The 24,707-nt window shown below is 35.2% G+C and overlaps 1 protein-coding gene across 15 annotated transcripts in view; it reads right to left on the bottom strand.

Moving 5' to 3' along the window:
- The window catches only part of FRYL (FRY like transcription coactivator), a 245,331-nt gene that overhangs the window by 78,667 nt on the left and 141,957 nt on the right, over positions 1-24,707 (bottom strand). For 8 of the 15 annotated variants that reach the window (XM_070615003.1, XM_070615006.1, XM_070615005.1 and 5 more), the window contains 12 exons: positions 24,345-24,443; positions 23,448-23,549; positions 17,951-18,054; positions 17,642-17,750; positions 14,947-15,033; positions 11,478-11,649; positions 10,888-11,020; positions 8,577-8,684; positions 5,295-5,532; positions 4,212-4,397; positions 3,861-3,947; positions 2,049-2,317 (listed from right to left, as the gene is read on the bottom strand). In XM_070615003.1, the coding sequence (XP_070471104.1) occupies positions 2,049-2,317; positions 3,861-3,947; positions 4,212-4,397; positions 5,295-5,532; positions 8,577-8,684; positions 10,888-11,020; positions 11,478-11,649; positions 14,947-15,033; positions 17,642-17,750; positions 17,951-18,054; positions 23,448-23,549; positions 24,345-24,443 (1,694 nt within the window). Of the gene's footprint in view, positions 1-2,048; positions 2,318-3,860; positions 3,948-4,211; positions 4,398-5,294; positions 5,533-8,576; positions 8,685-10,887; positions 11,021-11,477; positions 11,650-14,946; positions 15,034-17,641; positions 17,751-17,950; positions 18,055-20,508; positions 20,554-23,447; positions 23,550-24,344; positions 24,444-24,707 lie in introns of all 15 variants that reach the window. The other 7 variants (XM_070614997.1, XM_070615000.1, XM_070614999.1 and 4 more) reach the window with 1 other exon arrangement.

The raw sequence follows: 24,707 nt of genomic DNA, 5'->3' as shown, positions 1-24,707 counted from the left end.
TGAGCAGGTGCAGGTCCAGGCCGAGGATCCGAACTGATGAACCCCAGGCCACCAAAGCAGAGCGTGTAATCTTAACCACTCGGCCACAGAGTCAGCCCCCTGGACATTTTAGCTAATAGCAATTTCCCCCTATTATATACAACATTATACATTTGCATATATGCTTAATTATAATAAAAGGTGAATTAGTTTCTTGGGTAAATTCCTGAAAAGAGAATTTGAGAGTCAAAACAATATCCACATTTTTAAGGCTTCTGTCAAATTTCTGTCTTAAAAGATTAGACCAAGAAACTATTTTGAAACCATTCCATAAATCTTCCCAAACACCAAAATTCCATTGGGATTAAGGACTGAGAACAAAACAAAAACAGGAAAAATACTGATACACACTAGTTGCCTTCAGTCAATTTATAACATATTAAGATAATATGTATACACACCACTTCATTAATTCCACAACAGTGTCTTAGTGTGTTAGAAAATGTTCTGAGCACTGATGACAGTAGTGGGAAAAAAACCTGTAAAAAAACCACCGCCATAGTGTGTGCTGGGGGAGACATACAATAAAGAAACAAATAATGTCAGATGGTGCTAAGTTTGATGAAGAAGAATAGAGTAGAAAGGGGAGAGAGGGAGTAGTCATAGGAGAGGGGCTTATAATTTAAAATATGGTAATTAGGGGAGACCATAAATAAGATCACGTCATGAATGCTATGCAAGGTGGCGAGCGTCAATCTTCATTAAAAAAATAACACCCAATATACACAATACCTGAGAATCTACATAGATATATAATTAGCATGTACATACAGAAATACCAAAAATATATATACTAAAATCTAAAAGAAGGAATGATTACTCTGGGTTGGAGATGTAAAAGGTGGCTTGAAAAATAAGGTGGAATTTGAGATATGTCAGATATGGACATGGGGGGTTGGGGAGACAAAAGGCATTCTAGGCACATGTGAACAAAAGCTCATAGAATGGAAACTGTGGCCCACGGTTAGTGAGCTTCAAGAGGTTCATTTTGGTTCCAACATAAGAGTACATGGATGGCAGTGACAGAAAATGAGGAAAAAAGTACAAACTGAGCCAGGTTTTGAAAGCCTTTAATGTGAGCCTAAGGTGTTAGATTTATCCAGGTGCTGGGTTTATATGGGCAAGTTATACGATGAAAGGACTCATTCCATGCAATCTGATCAACGGCGTACTGGATAGATGAAATCAGGAACTCAAACTCAGGTTCAAAAATTCTCTTCTATATTTAAGAACAAGAAGAAATTAACTCCAGTTTATAGTGACCTTGGTCAACTCTCCATCACATACTCAGTTACTGCAAATCTTTATGATTATCCTCAAAACCACAACCCAATGTCATTATCACTAATCTCCGTTAGCAGATGGCCGTTCTTATAATGTCATCAGGAAAAGTAAGGTCCTTAGCTCGGTTTCTCTTTACTTCTCAGCCTTTGTCTGCAAACTTATCTATATCCACATCCATACTCATCTTCAGATCCTTTCATCATTAATTCTTTCATTCAAAATACATTCACTGGGGCCAGCCCGGTGGCACAGTAGTTAAGCGCGCATGTTCTGCTTTGGTGGCCTGGGGTTCACCGGTTCGAATCCTGGGTGTGGACATGGCACCGCTTGGCAAGCCATGCTGTGGTAGGTGTCCCACATATAAAAACAGAGGAAGGTGGAAACAGATGTTAGCTCAGGGCCAGTCTTCCTCAGCAAAAAGAGGAGGATTGGCAGATGTTAGCTCAGGGCCAGTTTTCCTCAAAAAAAAAAACATGCACTGGACACATACTCTGTACCAAGCACTGTGTCATTAAGTAAACTAACAATTACAATTTGTTGAGACTAAATTATATGAAAAGGATTATGAGACTATATCCTTCACAACGTTCATCTCTCTCCTTAATACATCAATACATTATGGCCTGTTACTTACGGGTTTCCAATTTGTACAACTTTTCAAATACATACGTTATGAAAACTGATAGTCTATACATTTTAAAATTTACATTAGGAAAATAACTTACTTTATATCAACTTGTGGGGACAATAACTGGAGTCTTGTGTATGCAAACATCCAAGCATAGCTCACAGCTGTGGAGCAGTGTTTCGGAAGGTTTTCTTGCTTTAAAAAACTGGAGAGACTTATAATCCATGGGTCTTGGCCTTGGGTCACATGTGCAAATATCCATATGTGTGATGGACTGATCACATCAAACTGGTGGCTGATAGGAGAAGAGTTCCATTCTGCTAACGTCTGTAAATCTATTGAGCTAGGGCAATACAGCAAAGTCGTCTACGCAGAGAAAAAAAAAATTGATTATTGCACATTTCAATAACTTTCAAAGTTTTGCCATATGAATTGCTTTAAACTGTAAGTTGTCTATTGGTAGTTTCTAGAACAGAGGTTCTAAAACAGGGGAAATAGGAGGTTCAAGTTGGGTTTAAGGAAGGGGATGAAAAGCTCCATTAGCCACACCATGCTTGAAGGGAGTAGTTTGAGTAGTAAATTCCTGAAATGGCATGTGAGGTTTTTGTGCATGTGCATACATGCTTTTTTCTGGAGAGACATTCCACAGCTTTCATTACTCTCAAAAAGATCTATAACCCAAAAAGGTTAAGAACCACTACTTACGTAATTCACATATGAATATGCAACTTTCATGGGCATACTGAAGCTGCTAGAGAACTCAAAAATGAACCATTAACTTCCATGCTGATGCACCCTATATAGGCATAAGTGGAACAGACTGGAAAATGGGCTCCTCTCTAGAGGTATATATTCTTAAATTTTTGCTCAATAATACTCTGAGCTCTTATACTGAAGAGATAAAAATTTACCTTCAGAGCAAAACATATATATATACATTTCTGCAACAACAACAATGAAAAATGGAATCTTAAACTGAACACAGGCTCAATTCATTCTATCATTCAACAGATATTTATAAAGCATCTGCTATGAGCCAGGCACAGCTTTAAGCACCAGAAGAGAGTCATTCACGACTCCTTTTGTTGGCATAATTCATGGTTAGTAATCTAAAACAGAATTCTTTAAATGTACAGATTTATAATCATCTCTTAGATTTATAAAATTTTATTATTATTTTTCTTGGTTACACATAACTCATGAGTTCTAAGAGCCAAATGTTATGCCGAAAGCACAGAAACTTCTTGTCCATGTATTCCAAGACAGGAAGAAAAAAATTTCAAGTAGTAAAGTTTGATAGTTATTCCTACATCAATCGAAATATTGATATATGGCCCTTTTTTTTTCAAATCCAGCTAAGAGTTTGCGTAAGCTTTCTCAGCAATGTGTTTGTTGACAAAGTTTTTTTCTTCATTTTAATGCGTCAAATTACATAAGACTCACATAAAATACTACATATTTACCCCATTGCTCTTATGTGTCAAAGCAAACAAATATACTCATTGAAGGTGAGGGTACAATTTTTTGCTTTGAATTTCAACAAATATCTTTTTCCATAGCATTTTAACCAGTATATATATGTCAAGAATATTATATGCCATAATAACTAGCAGATAGTAGTCAATAGTAACACTAGATTTAAGAGAAGCTTCTCAGGTTGGAAAGATTGAGATTTTACAAAGATAAAGTATTTTTATTTCTATGGGGAAGAGTAATGACCATAGCATAAACTAGTGTCACTTCGTCTGTGTGTGTGCCACCTTTTTAAAATTACTTTTTATTTTTAAGGCAATTTACAGTTTTCAAAAATACTTTCTAGCATTACATTTGTAAAGGAAATTCACGTATGTATGTATGTATGTCATAAGTTCCAAAACAAGACTGAACAACATGAAATCAGCATAGTTACCTGATCAGCCCCAGTAAGATGTATGAAGCTCTCAAGAATGGATGGGCTCAGCCTGTCCATCACATCTATGGCTAATTCATCATCACCCTATAAAAGAGACATCATGTGTCTAAAAAAATTTAGGAATGTTTAAGAAAAGTAGCCAAACCTAAGTAAACATTAAAAACTCAGTTTAGCCTTATTTGTTACAAATGGAATGGAGGGCAGGCGGGTTAATTTAGACTCTGTCAAAAAGACTTTGTTAAAAAGTTATATCTGTGCAGTAGTAACAGAAATACAGAATAAGGATGGACAAAAGGACAGTTTTTAAGTACTTTCATTAGGTAACAAAATGAAATGCCTAAGTCTTACCTTAGGTATTTCCAAAAGTGCAAATAAAGCCCGTATTTCCCTAAGGACACTGACGGCTAATCTCCGAGTGGCCGGTCGACTGCTACAGAGAATGACGAGTGCAAACCCTTCGACCACATGGAATACATTGGAAAACGGGCTCCTTTCCAGAGGCGGGGGATGAGAAGCTCCATTAGCCACACCATGCTTGAAAAATAAAGAGAATTTTAAAATAAAATAAAATGTATGCATACACATCCCAGTCAAACAATTAATAAAGGGTAAAGCAAATCATAAAAATTATGGCCATACGTCTGCCTCAGCTCAAACAATTTAAGTAATATTTAATTTATAAAAATGTAATCATATACGCAGGGAAGAAAATCCATTTAATTGGCAGTCTGAATATGAATTCTGTACCTAACTTCTATCATTCTCTGGCTACTCTGTAACCTTGGAGCTGACACTATTAACTACTCTTGGTCTAACATTTCTATGTGAAAAATGTAGGGGCTGGATTGGAGCCTTTGTACTCAAAGTGTGGACCAGTGGCAAGACTTCACCTAGGAGCTTGTTAGAAATAGAGATTCTCAGGCCCCTGCTGATGTGTATGCTCATTAAAGGTTGAGAAACTGGGTGGCTTAGATGATCCAGCTCTAAAATTCCAAGGATCTATAACTTAGACATTATCAAAAGTCAATAATTTGAGCACATTTATGGTTAAGAAGCCCAGATACTGTATTTAGGAAACAAGGACTGGTATCATGGATAACATAATCAAATAAGTCAAATGGAAGGCTACCAAAAATTTTCACTGTATCGGATTTAAACATATTGGAAACAACCTAAATGTGAGCTAGAATTGCCTCTACTTTCTATGTTCATCCAAACCTAACTGTTACCAAAGGAAGACGGGTGGAAAGGTTAGATGCACAAACGCTATATATTTAATATATGAACTATAGGAAAGTTCAGCTTAAGGGATGAGAAACACTTTTAAAGTGACTAAAACTAATAAAATTTTTAGTTTTTGAGAAAGTCAAGATATAGAACATCATTATTGGTCATTTACATACAAAGGGACAGTGAGAAAGAATTTGGTACCTGTGAGTCCTGATTTTTGTTATGCATTTGGGTTGCTTGTTTCCACTGATTTATTAATTGTACCAACATTCTTACAGCGCTATCGAGAAGCGTGGGATGGACATCAGTCACTTCACGAACAATAAAATAAACAAATCCTGAAAGAACATCCTCCCGCCAATCTGGAAAATCAAGCATTAGTGCCTGCAGAGTATTGAAAGCCAGAGCACGCAGTTCTTCATCCATATGAACTGTGAGCCTACCAAGAACAAAATTCCATTAGCGAACCTCCAAACCTTCCAAATGGCTTCAGCATCTAGAACTTAAAACTAACAACTTAAAAAACATGTCCTCTTAATTGGTTTGTAAGAACTATGAAGACAGGAACCAATGTTCACTTTTTTTGTGCTATATTCATCCTTATGTTAGTCTTTACTCATTGCTTAAATTCACATATGAATCTATTGATATTATTTGGTATTTTTACTGTAATTCAGAACATTAAGTTTGATCATAATTCAAATGCTGTACTTTAGAAAATAAAGGTTGACATATTAGAATTACATTAAAAAATTCTTTAATTCTTCAAATACCATGTGTTATCCTATAATCCATCAAAAATTATGCCCAATCATATAATACCTTAGGACTATCACAGTTATTTAGTCCTTTATATCACTAGAAAAGACGAGAAAAGACGTGATTTATCTCTATCATTCCTTTCATGCTGCTGAGGTTACAGTTAAACATCAAATGGCTGATTGTGAAGAAGGAAATACAAATTAAGATGGAATCAATTTAACAGAAATAATTCTTGAAGGTGAGAATGAGAATAAACTTAGGAGTAATATCATAAATGGGGTATGCCTAGAAAAAAATGTGTTGAACTAACACAGAAGGCCCTAAAGAGAGTTCAAGTCTAAATAAGTTAGAGGAGAGGCTACATAAAATTACCTTTTAAAGACATCAAAACAATATGAGGATATGAACAAAATATTAAAGGATTTTAACAGAACATAAAGAAGAGAATGATGAACAAGAAAACTATAAAAGATGGCTGCAGTGGTGAAGCCACCAAACACAATGCTATACGCATAAGAGTTTCTGATTTAGGGCTGAAAAGGATTATTTGAGTGATTAACCATCAAGACAAATGCATTAGAGCTGGAAACAGCCTGAATGAATAAGATAAGTAGGTAATATTAAAAATATGCCACAATTACATGCTTGGGAAGCTGGGAGGATGGAGTTATCCACAATGACAGAGGAGGAAAGCTGTGTGGTTTAGGTGAAAGGAGATATCACAGTCTTCACCCTGCTGAACTCAGTTCTGGTCTTCACTAAGCCAACCTTCAACTGACAATGAGACTGAAGAGAAAATTTATTACAGCTAGACAGACTCGGGAGTAAGCCACGAAGCAGCAGCAGTTATAGAAGCACATAGGAAATACCATATAGGGTCAGATTAAGGATCTCTAGCCCAGTGTCTGTCTCTGATAGTGGCACCAAAGCAGCTACTGTGGGAGAGGAGAGTGACTGTCTCTATGATGCTGATTTTAAAGGTGATTTCAACTTCCCTTATTAAATCCACGAATGTGTAAATATCATCTTAACCTATTTGTGTGACTCTGGGTACATATGCATGAGAACAACAATGCAGCCTGGCTAATTCAAGGCAGGGGAACTAATTAACTTTCCTGAGAGACAGCACACAGGTCTACAAATTTACTGCCTATCTTTGACTTGTTTGTTTGCTTGCTTTATTTTTAAGTAAATAAGTTTTAGTCATCACAATTCCAAATGATAGGAATAGAGGACAAAATAGAATGGACCTTAGAATCTTTCTCTCTGCTGAAGTAAATTAATTAGTAAATGAATATCACCGGGGGAAAAAGCAAAGTACACAGCAAAGCAAATTGTCATCCACTGTTCAGGAGTTCTCTCCTCTAGGCTCCCCCATCCTGCCCCTCCTAGATGCTGCTTCATTTTGGTGGGGGATATGGGATCACTATCCACAGAGATGTACGTGAGTTAAATTGAGGTGGGAGGAGTACAAACAGAATTGAATGATACTTGTTTACTGCTTTCCCAAGGAATAACATTATAAACAATGAAACTCCTTTTCTCTCCCTAATGCTGATTATCAACTTTGTAACTCTGCAATCTACTTCACAGCAAAAATTAAGAGACACAGTGGGAAAGGCTGAATTTCTTTCATGGTGCATTTTCAAAGTAACTCCTCCCTCTCCTCATAATCCTAAAAAGAGACAAATAGCATTCTATCTCTGATGGCAGCCTGCAACAGTTGAGGGTAGGGTTGTGCATGGGTGTGTCAAATGCCAGGTTTTTCAAGGAGGTAGAAAGGGTTGCTGGAGCTATCTATTAACTGTTTATTCATTGTGAATTTAACTGAAGGCTTAGTGACAAGTGCTAAGCAACCAGTAAATGTCTTTCAATATAGCCAAGTATCACTGCTCTAGGATAGTCATCTACTTGGCTTTTCATTTAGGCAGGGCTGGCAAACTATGGCTAAGGGCCAAATCCAGCCAGGCGCCTGCTGGAACACAGTCACGCCCGTTTCTTTACATGGTGTCTACAGCTGCTTTTATACTACAAAGGCAGCATTGAGTAGCTGTGACCAAGACCATATGATCTGCAATCCTAAGAGATTTATTATTTGGTCCTTGACAGAAAAAAGTTTGCTGACTCTTTACCAAGAGAATCCCTAAATACATCAACAAACCAGTTTTTCCATAAGCCATCACCTCAACTTAGAATTAGTTTTGGGAGCTAGTATTTCAGTTTGGTTATTATGCTATTTACTCATTTTATAGAGATATGACATGCCGAATAGAGGAAAAAGAGACACAAACTCGAACCCTGTGGGGACTACAATAACAAAAAAGTGCAAAGGAGACCTGGTCACCACCCTGGGTGCAAAGGAAATGACTGAAGGAGTCAACACAATAATTAATTGTCTAATGGGTATCATTATACCTGATAAGGCTCACATGCTAGGGGATGATGGGTTCCATAAATCCCAAGAAACAGTACTTGATGGAAAGCTAGGGAATTGAAAAATAGGATTTGTAGGGGAATCCAAAAATTTAAAAGTTAAAAATGAGTGGGGAGAACGTGTTTAACAAAACATAAAAGAGAAAATGGGAGTTTAGAAGGTAAATCAAATAAAGGATTAAAAATGTCTTTATTATTACTTTTTTCATAACAGTAACAAGGCTGTGCTAGAAATTAAAAGGTATCAAAAAAGAAAAATTAACATAGCAAACAGCAATTCTTATTTACCTTGCTAATAATTCAATGAGGTCAGTTCTACTCATGCCATCAGGAATCAACCTTGGAATAGCAGCAATGCAAGTTCGAAACAAATCAATTTTGGGTTTTCTTTCTCCCCTGAAAAATAAATCACAACAGGACTTAATAAGAAGTGTATTATATATGTTAAACAATGAAAGCAAACTTGGAAAAATAACTATAGAAAATAGGAGCTCATCTCTGAAAGTTTAATGTATTTAATATAAAAAGAGTGCACACAAATCCAGTAAATAACTATCAGTTTATAAATGGGCAAAAGAATACAGAGATAACTCGGGAAAAGACAGAGTTAGCAGGCAAAAAAAGGTTTTCAGGATTTAGAAAATAAGCATAGGAACTATTATGTTAAAATAATAAACATTATTTAGGTAAATTATGATACAGTTATTTCAAATTAACAAATAAAATTTATAATATTTAGGCTTTAATAAATAATACTTAATTATTAAATAACACTAAATAATATTGGTTATTTGGGGGGGCCTAGAAAATTAACAAAAAGATTTTTTTCATTTAATATCATTTACTAACAAGGGTCTTGGAAAACGCATATTCTCATAAACCACTGTTGGCATTGCCTGTTCCTGTCTTTTTATTTTACTTCAGGACATACGAACACGTATACCCAAACATACATATTTAAAATTTTTATGTAATAAAATGTGTCAATTTTTTGAAAATTCTCTGGTTCTTTCAGAGGCTTAATACAATTTTATTCTACTCTTTTTTCTTTGAGTTATCCAATGACTTTATTTATTTTAAATATCTAACCTCTTAATACACTGATTTTTATTTTGGTCTCTATTTCAAGGTGAGGTTTTAAGGTAATTTATTTTATCTAAATTGTTCTTTAGTTGGCCTAATTAAATAATTCTCATGTAGAAAAGAATTTGAATCTTTTAAGCATTTTGGGTCAGTATTCCTTATAGTGGCAATGGGCTTGCTACCCACTTTTAGAGATTTTATATAGTCGGTCTTCTCTTTGCATGGTTCCAATATGCATGAATTTTAGTTACCACAATTTAGTTAAATAACACCAGACCCCAAAGCATGGTTCAGTTTTCAGTTACTACATGCTAACTATAAGTAATTGCATAAAGAAGCTTCCCCGTTGGCTCTTCATTCCACAAATCATGATGTGAATAACAGATGTACATCATAATCAGGGACAATCACGTCACTTTTTTCAAAATCTGCACGTTATTCGGTTCACACACAGCAAAGTGTGTAGTGGTGTTGCTTCCTTGTCTCCAGCAATAAATTCAGGTGACATTTTACAACAATGGATAATCGAAAGAGGAAACTGGCCAACAAAGATTAAAGTGCAGCAAAGAAAGGAAAGTGATGTCACTGGTAGCGAAATTGGAATCAAACATTAATGGAGTTACAGAAGAAATAGCTGAGCGGGCAATGCTGACACTGCTATCGTTGGAGACTGTACATATGCAGCCAGAGGAACTTAGTGAGGGCAAACTTATTGACATAAATGAGGAAAGTGGTTGTGACGAAAAGGATGAAGATGTCCCAGAAGAGGTAACGCAGGAAAAAACCTTCACATTAGAGAAACTCTCAGAGATATTAGCATATACTAGTACATAATAACTGTGTATTAATTAAATTGAGAGATCCAATATCCAATTTGCTAATCTGAGACCTATAATGCAGATATTAATATCTAAAAAAAATGCCCTCCCTTATAGAGAATATGTAGCTACTTCTTAGCAAATAAAAGAAGTTATTGCCATAAAATGCATCCTCCTGAGGACGAAGTTCCTAACAGTAAAGAAAAAAGATGCTGGGATGACAAGCAGCGACAAGGCTGGGGATGGGGTAGGGTGGGATAAAGTACTGTTTTGAAAATCCATTCATACATTATTCCCCTCTGTACCCCTGGCTCCCAGGAGATATTCAGGTTTTTTTGTGGGTTTTTATGCTGTTGTTTATCAGGGCTCTAAAAATAAGAGCATTTGTTTGACTTAATAAACCAATCATGTCCAGACACACATGGGTTAACTGGGATTTATCTATCGCTCACGGAATAACTACAGGGCTTTGTGACTGACAACAAACTAGACTGGGATCCAGGATGACTTTTGCTGTCTCTTCTAGTTTGACAGCACTTTAAAGAATAAAACTGAGCATGTGGAAGGAATAGCCGCAGCAGCTGGCAATACAGGAGAACTCCAGAGAGAAAGGAAGGAAATCAGTAAGCAAGAATCAACCATCTATACTTTTCTATGAAAACTGAAACAGCAATGAAGAAAAATAATTTACTACATACGTGATCATATCTTCAGGCTCCTTGTTAGACATCTGCACGCTAGTCATACACATTGGCCTCCCAACTTCTTTGTCCAAATGTCTGAGAATGCTATCTAATGCTTTTCTCACTTGAGGATAGTAAACTGACATTCCTAGGGGAAAAAACCTCACAGTTATAAAATTTCAGATATTAGATAAAGAATAGTTACAGTTACCTTCTGTAAAAATAAAAGCCTATTAATCTTTAAATGACATTAGATTATTATTGTTATAAAAGAAGGAATTTCGACTGTGATATACTTTATCCCTGATGATCAGTTTCAGCATTTTGGAGAAAAATGCGCAAAAATTATGCAGAGAACTAAAATTAATTTGAAGGAAGGACAAAATGCAGTGAATAGTATCTTTCAAAAAATAAGGATTTTAGCAGAAGACTCCTAACATGAAGACATATAGGTGTTATCAAAAATGTATTCATTTTTGTATCACTCTTTATACCAGAATAACAATTATTAGGCAAATACACACATTTTAGATTTGATCTAAGCTTTTAAAAAAGAATATTAAACTGTAACACAAAGCAATTTATTTATTCCAGTTAACACTAACCTATGACTTTTGCTTCTTCATCTGTCAAGGTTTTATTGAGAAAAATTTTCTTTACACGAAGAGTGTTTCCCGAGGGAAGAATGACCCCTGTCGTCGGCATTGGTGGCTCGCCATCTTTCTGCTGCAAGCTGTCTGCTATTACCAGGAAGACTCGGAGGCCTATGTTCATTCTCTTCAGAGAAAAAAGTTCCAAAATAAAGAAGTCAGAGTGTCAGAAAACATCTTTTTTTTTTTTTAAAGGGGATGTTTATTTATTTATTTATTTATTTCTTGCGGAAGATTAGCCCTGAGCTAACTACTGCCAATCCTTCCTCTTTTTGCTGAGGAAGACTGGCCCTGAGCTAACATCCATGCCCATCTTCCTCTATTTTATATGTGGGATGCCTACCACAGCATGGCTTTTGCCAAGCGGTGCCATGTCTGCACCTGGGATCCGAACCAGTGAACCCTGGGCCACCGAAAAGCAGAACATGTGCACTTAACCACTGCGCCACGGGGCCAGCCCCCCAGAAAACATCTTTTTTTCATGTTAAAAACATCTCATCAAGTAACACTGCAGGATGGAAGTAGGACAGCAGGAAAACTAACCTTTCTGTCCAGTATTTTTTAACTAGTCCAGGCATTAGAGTTTGCTTTAATATCAAACTTCCAAATGCCACCCACTCAGTTCAGAGGTCAACTGGCTCTCCTATTCTCCACAAAGCTTATTTTAAACCTCTTCTGTCCTTGTGTAACTTTCCTACACTCCTACCATCCCCTCCTTCTCTCTCGCCAGATGATTTGTCTCCTACTTTACAGAAAGAAAAAACCATCACCTTTCCTCAATCTCGCACCTGAATACATACCAGTCTACTTAAATCTGCACCTCCTTCCCCACTCCTTTGCTCTCCTTGCAGATGAGGGGGTGCTGGTCTTCCCAGCTGTTAGAATCCCATCTGCTCTTGTTTCTTCAAGAACATTACACTATCAATTATCCCTTCCCTTTCTTGTATCTTCAATATTTCCCTTTCAACTGAATATATTCCATTTCTGTTAACTGTCCTCAACTGTCTTTAATGGAATAAGCCCTCCCCATAATACTTCTCTGATGCAACTCTCACTCATCAGTGACGATTCTGCTCAAACGGTGGGCACCTTTCCTGCATCCTGTTTGACTTTTGAGCAGCACAGGACACTGTCAAGTATTCCTTCTTTCCTGAAACACTCCCTTCCTTCGATATGTCCATGCCACTGCTGGCTGCGTCATCTCTGCCCACGTTTCAGGTTTAGCCTTCTTTATCTGGATGTTCAATGCTACACTGCTTCAAGACAAGGTCCTAGGCTGCCTTCTCCTATCATTATGTATTCTCTCCTGAAGTAATTTCATGTGTATACGTGGCTTCATTTACCACCAGGACCAGATCACCCACTAATTTTAAGCCTCACTTCTCTGAACTCGGACTCTCAGACTCATTTGACATCTCTACTTGAATGTCAAAAAGATACCCCAGATTAGATACGCTCACACCAAATGCACTTTCCCCTCAAACTTAATCCCTTCTCAATGTTTCTTTTCTCAGTAAATGATCTTCTCTCCATCTGTACCATGCTATTTCAGCCCAAGCTGCCGTTATCACTGACCTACACCGGTGATCTCTAAAATGGGTATGTGCATCCCAGTGGGTGTGCAAGATAGTTCACTGGAATACAGAGAGAAAGTAAAACTTTTATTTATGTATTTTTTGTTACCTAAATAAGATTAAGGTTTTAAGCTTTACTCATCTTTATATATGACACAGTAATGGTGCCCTCCCTTGGTCTAAATATCAGATGGTCACAATACATAGTCAGAGAAGACATCCTGGAGGGAGATGGACAGCTCCACAATGCACTGGGGTTCACAGAGGTGCCCGCACTTACTCATTCTTTCAGTGTTGCAATTTACAAGTATTTGATTAAATGGATTAATGGATAATTTATCTGGCTTTAACTAAACTAACTCTCATAAGCTTAAAAAGATTCCTGAAAAGAAAATACAGATTGGAGATAATCCTAATAAAGTAAGCCTAAATGAGTAACAACAACAAAAGAGCAGAGCTGACGCTTTTTCTATTCCTAGTATGACAGCTTCAGCGAGGAGAAAACATTGTCAGAAATAAACTTGTTCAATAGAGAGAATATTTTTGAAAATGGATGTTCAAGAAAATGTCTTTCGTTATGTAATTTTTCTTGCTGAAAAGCATGTTAAGTATGTCATCTATAAAAACACTCACGTCTGCTCACTTTAAAAATCTGGAAACAATTACTGACTGATCTTTAAAATCCTACAAATGAAAAGCTTCAATAGCTTTCTAATCCATTTGTGAATTACATAAATACATATCTTAGGATTTGATTACGAGAAGGACCAGGATAGTAATTTAAAAGAAATAAGAAAAAGGATAACCTTATTTTGCCTTCTTATATTCTCGTATGTTGTTAGATTGTGCTAGTTAGTTTGCAAAATATTTTTTTTTTCTTCTTCGTCTTCTCCTCCCCAAAGCCCCCCAGTACATAGTTGTATATTCTAGTTGTCAGTGCCTGTGGTTATGCTATGTGGGATGCCACCTCAGCAAGACCTGATGAGCAGTGACACGTCCACGCCCAGGATCTAAATCAGCAAAACCCTGGGTGCCAAAGCAGAGCAGAAAATTAACCACTTGGCCACAGGGCTGGCTCCTGCAAAATATTTGTAAACAATCTCAATTTAACATCTACAGAGCGAATTAGAGTTCACTAGTGAATAACAAGGCTGTAAAAGTAGGAAATAACATTTTTTTTTTTTTGGTCTGTTTTTTTATTGTAAGCTCCATCTGGGGAAAAGGATTTTTGTCTGTTTTGTCTCTAACACCTAAAACAGCGCCCAACACACTTTAGGTGCTCAATAAGTGTTGTATCAGTATTTATTAAAGAATATCTTTTTTTTTTTTAAAGATTTTATTTTTTCCTTTTTCTTCCCAAAGCCCCCCAGTACATAGTTGTATATTCTTCGTCGTGGGTCCTTCTAGTTGTGGCATGTGGGACGCTGCCTCAGCGTGGTTTGATGAGCAGTGCCATGTCCGCGCCCAGGATTCAAACCAATGAAACACTGGGCTGCCTGCAGCGGAGCGCGCGAACTTAACCACTTGGCCACAGGGCCAGCCCCTAAAGAATATCTTAAATATAAGTCATTTGAAGTGAAAGAAACCTGAGCTCATGTTACAACTTCCACAACTCTGAAAACTTCCTCTCTCAATTGTCTTCTACCATGCTTAAGACTACAATAAACCATTCAGCCAGCCATCAGAAAGGTTAAATAACTTGTCCCAGATCACACTTGTAGTTACAAGTAAAGCTTCTAACTAGGGATTTGAGCCTAAGAGTTCTGATTCCAGAAACTGTGCTCTAAAAAAAAAAAATAAAACAAAAAAATTGTATAAGATAGCACATTACTACATTATAATTTTTCTACCTCTGGATTAATGGTGAAAGTTTTAGCAGATTTTCCAACACTGAGAAGATCAAATATTATTTCTTTCATTGCAAAATCCAAACGTTCCTAGAAAAAGAAAACAATAAATCCTTATAATTCATTACTATTATACGTTAGATATCATGTTAAAAATTGCACTTATAATGGCAACAACACAGGTCTGTACCCATAAGAAGTTCATAAACCTAGTCTGACAGAAGAAAAATACAAATGAATTAAGATTTAAAAATATGATTATAAATATATTATTTAATTATCAAATGATGTATTTAATACCCCAACCAATAGGACAAAAATTTTAAATACTCATTCACCAAAGTCATAGTCAAAATCTAAGAAGGATAATCATCAGGGAAATGCAAATCAAAACCACACTAAGAAACCACCTTACACCTGTTAAAATGGCTATAATCACTAACACTAAAAATAACAAATGTTAGAGAGGGCATGGATAAAAGGGAACCCTCATACACCAACGGTGGGAATGCAAACTGGTGCAGCCACTATGGAAAACAGTATGGAATTCCTCAAAAAACTAAAAATAGAACTACCATACGATCCAGCCATCCCACTACTGGCTATCTACATAAACAACTTGAAATCAACAATCCATAGTAACGTATGCACCCCTATGCTCATTACAGCACTATTCACAATAGCCAAGACATGAAAGCAAGCCAAGTGCCCAAGTTCTAACTGCTCACTCAGAATAAAAGACAAAAATCATCCTATTTGCAACAACATGGATGGACCTGGAGGGAATTATGCTAAGCGAAATAAGCCAGACTGAGAAAGACAAACACCAGATGATTTCACTCATATGCAGAATATAAACAAATACATGGACAAAGAAAACAGTTCAGTGGTTACCAGGGGAAGGGGGCTGGAGGGTGGGCACAGGGGGTGAAGGGGAGCACTTAGGTGGTGACAGACAAGGAATAATGTACAAGTGAAATTTCACAATGATGTAAACTATTATGAACTCAATAATAACAATAAAAAATCTAAGTGAAGGAATTCCCAGAATGATGATGACAGGAAGTCCCAAGACAATAGCTCTGCAGCAGACTTAGCGAGCAGTGAGTTCATACTGGGACAGAAAGAACAGGGCTCCAGGAAGGAAACCTCTAAGACAAAAAATAAATAAATAAATAAAAATAACTGATAAGATTAACTGATGTTTGAGAGGAGTTTTATAGTTCTGGCGCAGTATTCGTGTGAGGTGATTAAACCCAAGGGAGTCAGTAAGTTCCCAGAGAAAAAAAGGGGGAAGAGAGACATCTTAATGGCAAAAGTTTTCTGAACAGTAGATCTAAAGCACAATTTGCTTTCATTCATCTTATTGACACATAAGTAATTATCGTTAGGTTTGTGCTCCAGTAAACAGATACATTAATTTTATTTAAATATTCCTATTCACTGTCCAAATTAATTACATTATGGATAATCTAAATTGTTACAGTTTTAGTTCAGAGAGAATGCAATGAATATTCTGGAATCAAATTATTTTCCTAAATTGAGAAGATAACCCTACCTATGTTTCTCCAGGGCTCGTGTCCCAAAAGGGAATGTGACCAAAAGCTTGGATTTGCTCACTCAACACCCATTTAACGCCCTTGTAATACACCTTCCTTTACTGCAGAGGCTAGGAAGCTAAAATGGTATTTCCTGGGATTCCTTATAACAGTAGGCTGCAGGATGTGATTTAGACCCTGCCAAATGGTATTTAGACCCTACTCATGCGAATCTTTGGGAACAGGGGTACATGAGGAAGAGGAGGAGGGAGGAAGGAAGGTTTTACTGATGGGGATCATGGCAGGAGAACGATGCTGAAGCACCTGTAGCGACTTCCTAATTTGGCAGCTTTTTGATTGTGGCAGAGGCAGAAGCTTCCTTGACAGCCCAATTCTGCAATTTCCTGTTAATCATTCAAATTAGTCCTATTAGTGATTCTATGAACTATCTATATTCCTTAAAAGATCCCTTTGGGTTCAACTAGCTACAGTGGATTCCAGTATCTGTACCTAAGAACCTAGATTAATGCGGACTATGAGAATAATTTTCCAAAAATCTTTCGAGATACTCAGGAGGTAATTAGTAAATGAACTAACACTAGGATCAGAGACACTTTCTTGACCTTTCCTAAATTAAGTGCTTCCACTTGTGGGTCTCCTTTCCTCCTCCAAGTGTGTAGCTTAATGATTTAAATTTATATCGTCACAAAAAATTAATAGCATCTTTTTTTTCCAAAGATTGGCACCTGAGCTAACATCTCTTGCCAATCTTCTTCTTCTTTTTTGCTTTCCTTTTCTTCTTCCTCTTCCCAAAGACTCCCAGTACATAGTCTAGTTGTAGGTCCTTCTGGTTGTGCTATATGGGGTGGTGCCTCAGCATGGCCTGACGAATGGTGCCAGGTCGGTGGCCAGGATCCAAACCGGAGAAATCCCGGGTAGCCAAAGTGGAGCGCGAGAACTTAACCACTCAGCCACAGGGCTGGCCCTAGCATCTTTTATTTCTTACTTTTTAAAGCATACTTTTATTTTCACTATTCAATATTAATAAATGTTTTGTTATCATGCTTTTAGATGTGTAACAAGTTTTAAAACTCCAAGTTACTACAGTAGAGTACTCTTGTAACTTCATGTGTATATGTGTCATGAGGTGAAGCACTCACCTGAGCAATGAACTGAATAATCTTCACAAATATATTGAGAGGTGTGTCACGAGGAACCACACTACGTGAACCTTTTGGAAAAAGTGCTGACACTATGCTCATAAGACGACTATAAGAAAAAAAAGATTTAGTCATAATAAGGCAATGAAATGAACAGCAAACCATTCTTCTTACTCTGCATAATAGGTCAAGAGAATTCATACTCCTCCCTCAAGGTAATTATAATGTTCACTAAAATTCCAATCATGTGATTTTTTTTTACCAAGATTTTATTTTATTTTAAATACACTTTAATACAAAGGCACTCACCTTTGAGTTACAGTGTTGCTTTCACATTTTATTCTAATTACATAAACCCACAACAATCTATACAAAGATTCCAGTGCAACTCGAGACATTTTAGGATCTTTATTCTGTTTAAAAACAAAAGAGAATAAAAATAAACTTATTTCTTTAATTACTTGCAATCACTTAAGATCAAATGCATTCTCTGTCAAAACTTAAAAGCCCTCACCCATCCCCCATTTTGGATTCAATCTAAAACAGGTTTAAATATATATGTATATGCATATATATATATATATTCGGCATACAGTAAGTACAGATAGCTCAAAAGTAACCATAGATAAAAATTCTGAGCCATTCCTGATACTCTCAAAATGAAACAGTAAAATATCAGACTTATATTATCATTTCTAATAATTCCTAAATTACACACACATCAACTTACTTGATGGCAAACGGTTCACACAACACTGGTAGAATGAGGGAAGGATTACTCCTTTGGAATTCACTGCAGCCCATACACAGTAAAATTTAGAACACCAAATGTTACTAAAGATATATGTATTTGTGAAATAAAGCAAAATATTGAGTGATTATCCTTACAAGAGGGAATATGGGATAGTGGGTGAAGAGCATGGACTCTGAAATTAGGAATGACTGGCCAACCCCCATCCTTGGGCACTGTTATATATCACTGGTGACACAATTTCCTCATCTGTAAAAGGGAGATGAAATGGTACCTACCTCACACATTAAGGAAGTTATTATGTGAAAAGCACTTGGAACACTGCCTGGCACATGCTAAATGCTCAACAAATGTTAAGTGTTAGACCTTTAATTTTTATTTAGAATGAAAACATTATTATTTAGATTATTATTATTTAGGATCAGAAAAGTATTCCATTTCAATCACAATTTTATCAGCAAATTTTTTCTTCACACTAGCTATAACAAAAAGTGAAGTTCTCAAATGACCAGAGTCATGTAATGAGATTAAATTGTGAGTTTTGAAAATGCACCTAATAATCACCTTTTATTAGGAGAAACCCTTTATGCATTTGTTAATTGGCTGTAGGATGCATTGATTGCTATAAATTAGCATTGATTTAATTTGGTTTGGAGGATTTCTTATTGTTAAACAATTATTCTATATTGTTAAATAACAATTGTTAAATGACTATTATATAGCAACTGACAAAAGGTAATTTTAAAATACTAAGTAATTTAGTCATTCTATTTTATGTTTTCTTAAGATACAGAATAATGGACATCTACTCTGTAAGATTAAAAGCAATGCAAAAAGATAACAACTGAGGATGTTTCAAATAAAAAGAAACAACCTCTAGAATATATTATTTTGTACATCTATCTATACGAAGATTTGATAAAATTAAGAATGGAATGTCAATTACTCTGCTGGTCAGAGTCTGAATATCAATCCCTCCCACCAGATCCATAATGATGCCAAATCTTAACAACACTCCCCAAGTCGTTCTCTGTTAATTTCTTACTAATGGAACTAAGTAACATATAAAGTATCATATAGTGTATGTATGCTACTAATAACAACCAAGTTTTTTCTAGTATTTTCTTCCCTATCATTTAGTTCAAGATATCAGATATCAAAATATAAGTTCAATTAGTTTTATGTATACTCCAAGTAATATATATTCAAAATATGATCAATACCAATTAAGATATAATAAATTGTATATTGAAATATTTAAGTCCAATTCCACATAAAAACTATTTTCATATAAATGGTTAATGATGTAAAATTTAAGTGCTGAGGTACCTGGCATGAAAAAAAAAAAAACCTTAATTTTCAAGCTTTCCAAGATGGACTACTATGTTTACAAAGCAGACTTACTTTATACTGAACAATGCCAAAACAAGATGAAAAGTGATAAAAATCAATTATTAATTGTCTATTCAGTCACTACAATGCTGCTATACATGTCTGAATAATAAAAACATCCTAAATTGATCTGAGCCTTAAACAGAGACAGATAATTCCCTAGTTACAATTTTGGTCTAATTTGCATAATCAGATTGTTATATAAATTAAAATCCAATAGTATTAATATACAATAAAGTTTTGATATGTCAAATATGCTCTTTGGCAGCAATCATTTTAATGTTTCTTCCCCATTTTTCTACTGTGAACCAAAAACAAAGTGATTTGCTTAAAACCCAAACCAAAAGGATAGAAGTTTTAAAAAGTCATACATCAAAATCATATTCAAAATCTAAGCTACTGTCTCCTTAATTTCATTGGAAATGTTTTTAAAACTCTCATTTATAACAGCTAATATAAATTAAATAGAATATTTTAAAATTGAGGACTCTGGTGAAGAATCAACATCCATTATCATTTCTCTCTCTTAAATTCATCTTCTTGGGGTCACATTACTATTAAGCCTGTGGAATGTTCCTGCTGTGTGCTACTCTTCTTTTACAATATGAAAAGCAGGTTTGAATAAATACATTAGACATGCAATGCAACAATGGGTAAAGAAAAAAAAGGCCACACTTAAAGGAGATAAAGCGATATTTTACTTTGTAACATCAACACAACTCACCTGGAGTGTTTCTATTTGTTTTCTGATACTGTTGTTAGATGGCATCTAAATAAAGCAATGTGAGACAGCAAACATAAACATGAGATGCAGCACATGCATGTTAGATGAAAATAAGCACAAAACAAGACAGCTCCTCACCAAGGTCTCTATTTAGAAGAAATTTGAAATTTCCAAGATGGTGGCTAGAAACACTAAGAAAAAAAAATCCTATAATTTGGGCATCACGGTACACATCTTAATAATCAAACTAAGAGAAAACAGTTAAAATTTTTAACTACCTAATTTTTCCTCTCAAAGCACTGCATTTGAGTTCAAACAAGTTTAAATTTTTAAAAGAAAATAAGCACACACTGCAGAAAAAAATCTTCAAATTGTTTCTACATGATATCTACTCTTATTATTATTCTCTCCCTCTCTCTAATTTTCTTTAGAAACTTTAAAATCATTTTTTACATTATGACCTCAATTGATATAAAGATAGGGGAATGGGAAACTACCAAATTCTGTTTGGGACAAAAATAACAGATTTCACATTTTCTGTGAAAATAAACTGATGCTCTCTCATGCTGTTTATGGGCCTATAGGACTAGAGCCCATTTTTCATGGTCACCAACTTCAAAAACTAGTATGGTAATCTTTAAAAAATTGCACAATATCTTAAAATGCCTTGAAAATGTTATCATATTTATTCTTATGACTCTAGAGGATAATGCCTTAATATCCCAGAATTATAGCCAAAATATTTTCTTAAAATATTCAGTACGACATTTCTCATAGTACATTAAAAGGTAACATGGTGGACCAGAAAGAGCAAAGCATATGGAACTACATGGACCTAGTTGTAAATCCTATCTCTATCACTTTTTGGTTCCCTAACATGGGTTACTTATTTATCTTCTCTCAGCCTCCGTTACAGATAGAATTAAATGAGATACTGTATTTAGAGAATCTAGCATATAGTTAATATTAATAAAAATCAGTTTTAAGAAGCAGTAGTTTTGATAAATGGAAAGCTGTTACAGATTTTTTTTCAAATCAAGAGATTACTTGAATCTCAAAACAAAATAAATTTAGGTAAGGCCTTTATCTTGGACCAATTTTTCCTACATATAAAACAAATAAATTATACCTATTATAACAGATAACTAGCACAGTTTTCCCCTGAATGCTCAAATCCTTACCTCAACTCTGCAGCAGAGCCACAGTATCTAAAACTCAAGAAACAGGAGCCAATTCATAAAATTTCTGCTGAATAGAGCCTTAATGTAAGTTAAGGGTTAATGGCCAAGACAACTATATTCCAAATACTCATGCTAAGGGGCTCTTATCTCCTTTAGACTGGCAGATTGACATAGCCATTAATGAAAATGGACAATATGCCAGAAATATTTAACAGGAGGTAAGGGTTCGAAGAAAACAGAGCATTTTAAATGAAAGCCTTAAGACAAAAAAAAAAAAAAAGTTAAGGTACTGCGAAAGAATTGCAAATATGTTAGGTGGAAACGTATATATATATATAAAAAAATTCCAACAAGCAACAGAAAAGTATGAATTGTCGTGAAACAAAGCAACCTTCCAGAAAACACTTAAATGCATTCCTTAAAATATTCTATTCAAAGCATGAAAAATCCTACTACCCAGAAAATGATCAATTATCAAAGGAAGGACAGAAAACAGTATAATGTAATTAATTAAATAAAACATTTTCTGGTTGCATGACATAAAGAGTTTAGTCCGCTTGATTTGGTCCCGGGAATTTTCATAAATAAAGTAAAGAGAATATATCAATTCTCATCCAAACATGAATAATATCAACGCATTTCTAGGAAGAAAATAGCCAAAAATGTTTTTCAAAGACTTAGATTTTTTTTAATATATACCTTACTAAGAAATGAAGGCATTTTTGAAAAGGATACATAAAATCATGAAAAAGATATATATAGGATAATGTTGTCCAATGGATCATTCCTATAGTGGGAAAGAGCCAGATCTATTTCTCACAATAACACAATGAGCTGTAGGGCCAGAGACAATCATTTAATCTATCTGTGCCTTGCTTTCACGATCTTCAAAGTATAAGGTTCTCAGTCTTAATCCTAACTTGGAGGAGTAACAGGAAATGAAATGTCATGTCTACCACGTTTCTATAACTTGTAAGAGATTTTCAAATATATTCGTCTATATATCAAAACCAGTATTCAAATCAAGCATTCACATGACACGCAGATGAGAAATATTCCCATGTTCTGTGTCAGACATTAACTGTGCTCCTATCCACAGAAGGAAAGAAGATTCTGTAGACCTTGTAGCAGAGCATCCTGGGAAGAAAATGACCCTTCCATCTCACAGTTTTGTTTTCAATACTAAGAGAGACCAGACATGGATGTGCCAAACAGCGTTAGAACAATTATCCCTTGATTCAAGTCAGAATCATTTCAGGAGCTTTTACATCCACGTGGATCCAGTATCACACGTGTAGATTTGTCCGGGCATACTTACATTAAATGTACCTTTAGTGATATTCTACTATCAAGGCTTTTTTCATATTATTCAGACTTGAGCCAACATTACTGAATTTTGTCAAAACAAAACACAAAATATGTATATGGAAAGTTTTGTAGGATTAATTAACAATTAATTAATTCTAAAGGAATTTATTAACAAATAGTGCTAGATCTAAGATAATATAAAAAACAATCATTAAAAAATGTACAATTTTGCATTCAATAAGACAAACTAAATTTTCAATCAAAAGGTCATTCATGTCTATACATGATTCCCTATAGAAGGAATGAAGTATGTATAAAATATGTGGCAAAGTATTTCTTTTCAAATGTACCAATAGTAATGAAAGTTTTATTATATACTGTTCAATGTATATGCATCAGTGAATATATTACAATCAGTATTTACATGTCATAAATGAGATTACATCTTACCTTTAAATGCGACAAACAGTTCTGTAGGAAAATATGCCAGTTATTTAAAAAAAACTGTTTCTGACTGACACATAAAAGGCAGGTAATTAGTGGATACAAAGCCTATAGGAAACAGGGAAAAGAGAATTAACATTTTTCATGGAAAAGCACTAGACTCGTAAATTATATTTCTTTTATTCTCCTAAACACAGAAAAATTCTTTTATGCAGTTTTCCCATTTGAAATAAGAAAGAGGATCTCATGGAGCAATCTAACAAAGAATGGTAAAGGGCAAATTTTCCATAAAAACAATTCCTTGACCAGTAACAATTCCCTGAGTTAAAATGTGCTATTATTTCTCCCCAGACTCATTACTTTCTCAAGCAGTGGTTATAAACATAGGCCCTGGGATGAGACGACAGACTGGCAGTGAAGTTTCCGCTTTCTGAAACTAAAAATTTACAGAAAAATCCTTCAAAGTTACATGAAATTAGCGGTTCCGTGGAAAGAAATGCCTTAAGTCACTGAATAGAAACAATGTAATCAGACAGACAATGGCTCCTAAATAATCTGATGCTTGAGAATGCAATTTATTATCATGTAAAATCAAGGAATTTATGGTTTAGTGTAAGAGTACATTCACCTTTCCCATATTATAATATACAGTTTAAAGCACCTGTCAAGACAGGTAAATGCCTAGAATGAAGTCTGAATAACCTATCAAATGCAGAGCTAAAAAAATTAAGAATAGAAAGTTTTAAAAAGAGCAGGAGAAAATATACAAAATTTGCCCTCATATTATACTTTGGATATTTTATAATTTCAAGTTTTACAGTTATCTTAAATCTCCATTGAATTCATAAATCAATTACTAAACTCCTAATTGAATATGTAAAGGTTTGAAATGTTTCTCAATACCAATGAATGCTTCTTTCTGGAGCTCAGTTCAAAAGTAGTCTGATAAAGCATCTCCACAAAATTTTTCAAACAGGGAACATTCACTTCATTTTTAACAGCCTATGTAAAAAATAACACAAACAGAAAGAAAATGGTTACAAACAGATTAAACTATGCAAGGATTACAAGAACTTTCTGTAAGATTTGAAATTAGTTAATAATTCACTGAGTGTCTCTCTGAAGTGCTAGAATGCGCCAAATAACCAAATGTTAATAAACCTGGTCCCTGCCCTGAGCGAACAGGCAGACAGCACAGGCAAGGGAACAGGTATGTGGTACAACAGACACTGTAAGAGGAAATGCTCTGTGCTCTTGGAGCACTCA

The sequence above is a fragment of the Equus przewalskii genome, chromosome 3 (assembly GCF_037783145.1).
Source record: "Equus przewalskii isolate Varuska chromosome 3, EquPr2, whole genome shotgun sequence".
NCBI lineage: Eukaryota > Metazoa > Chordata > Mammalia > Perissodactyla > Equidae > Equus > Equus przewalskii.
Note: the sequence above shows the minus strand (reverse complement) of the source record. Positions and strands in the feature narration are given on the sequence as shown.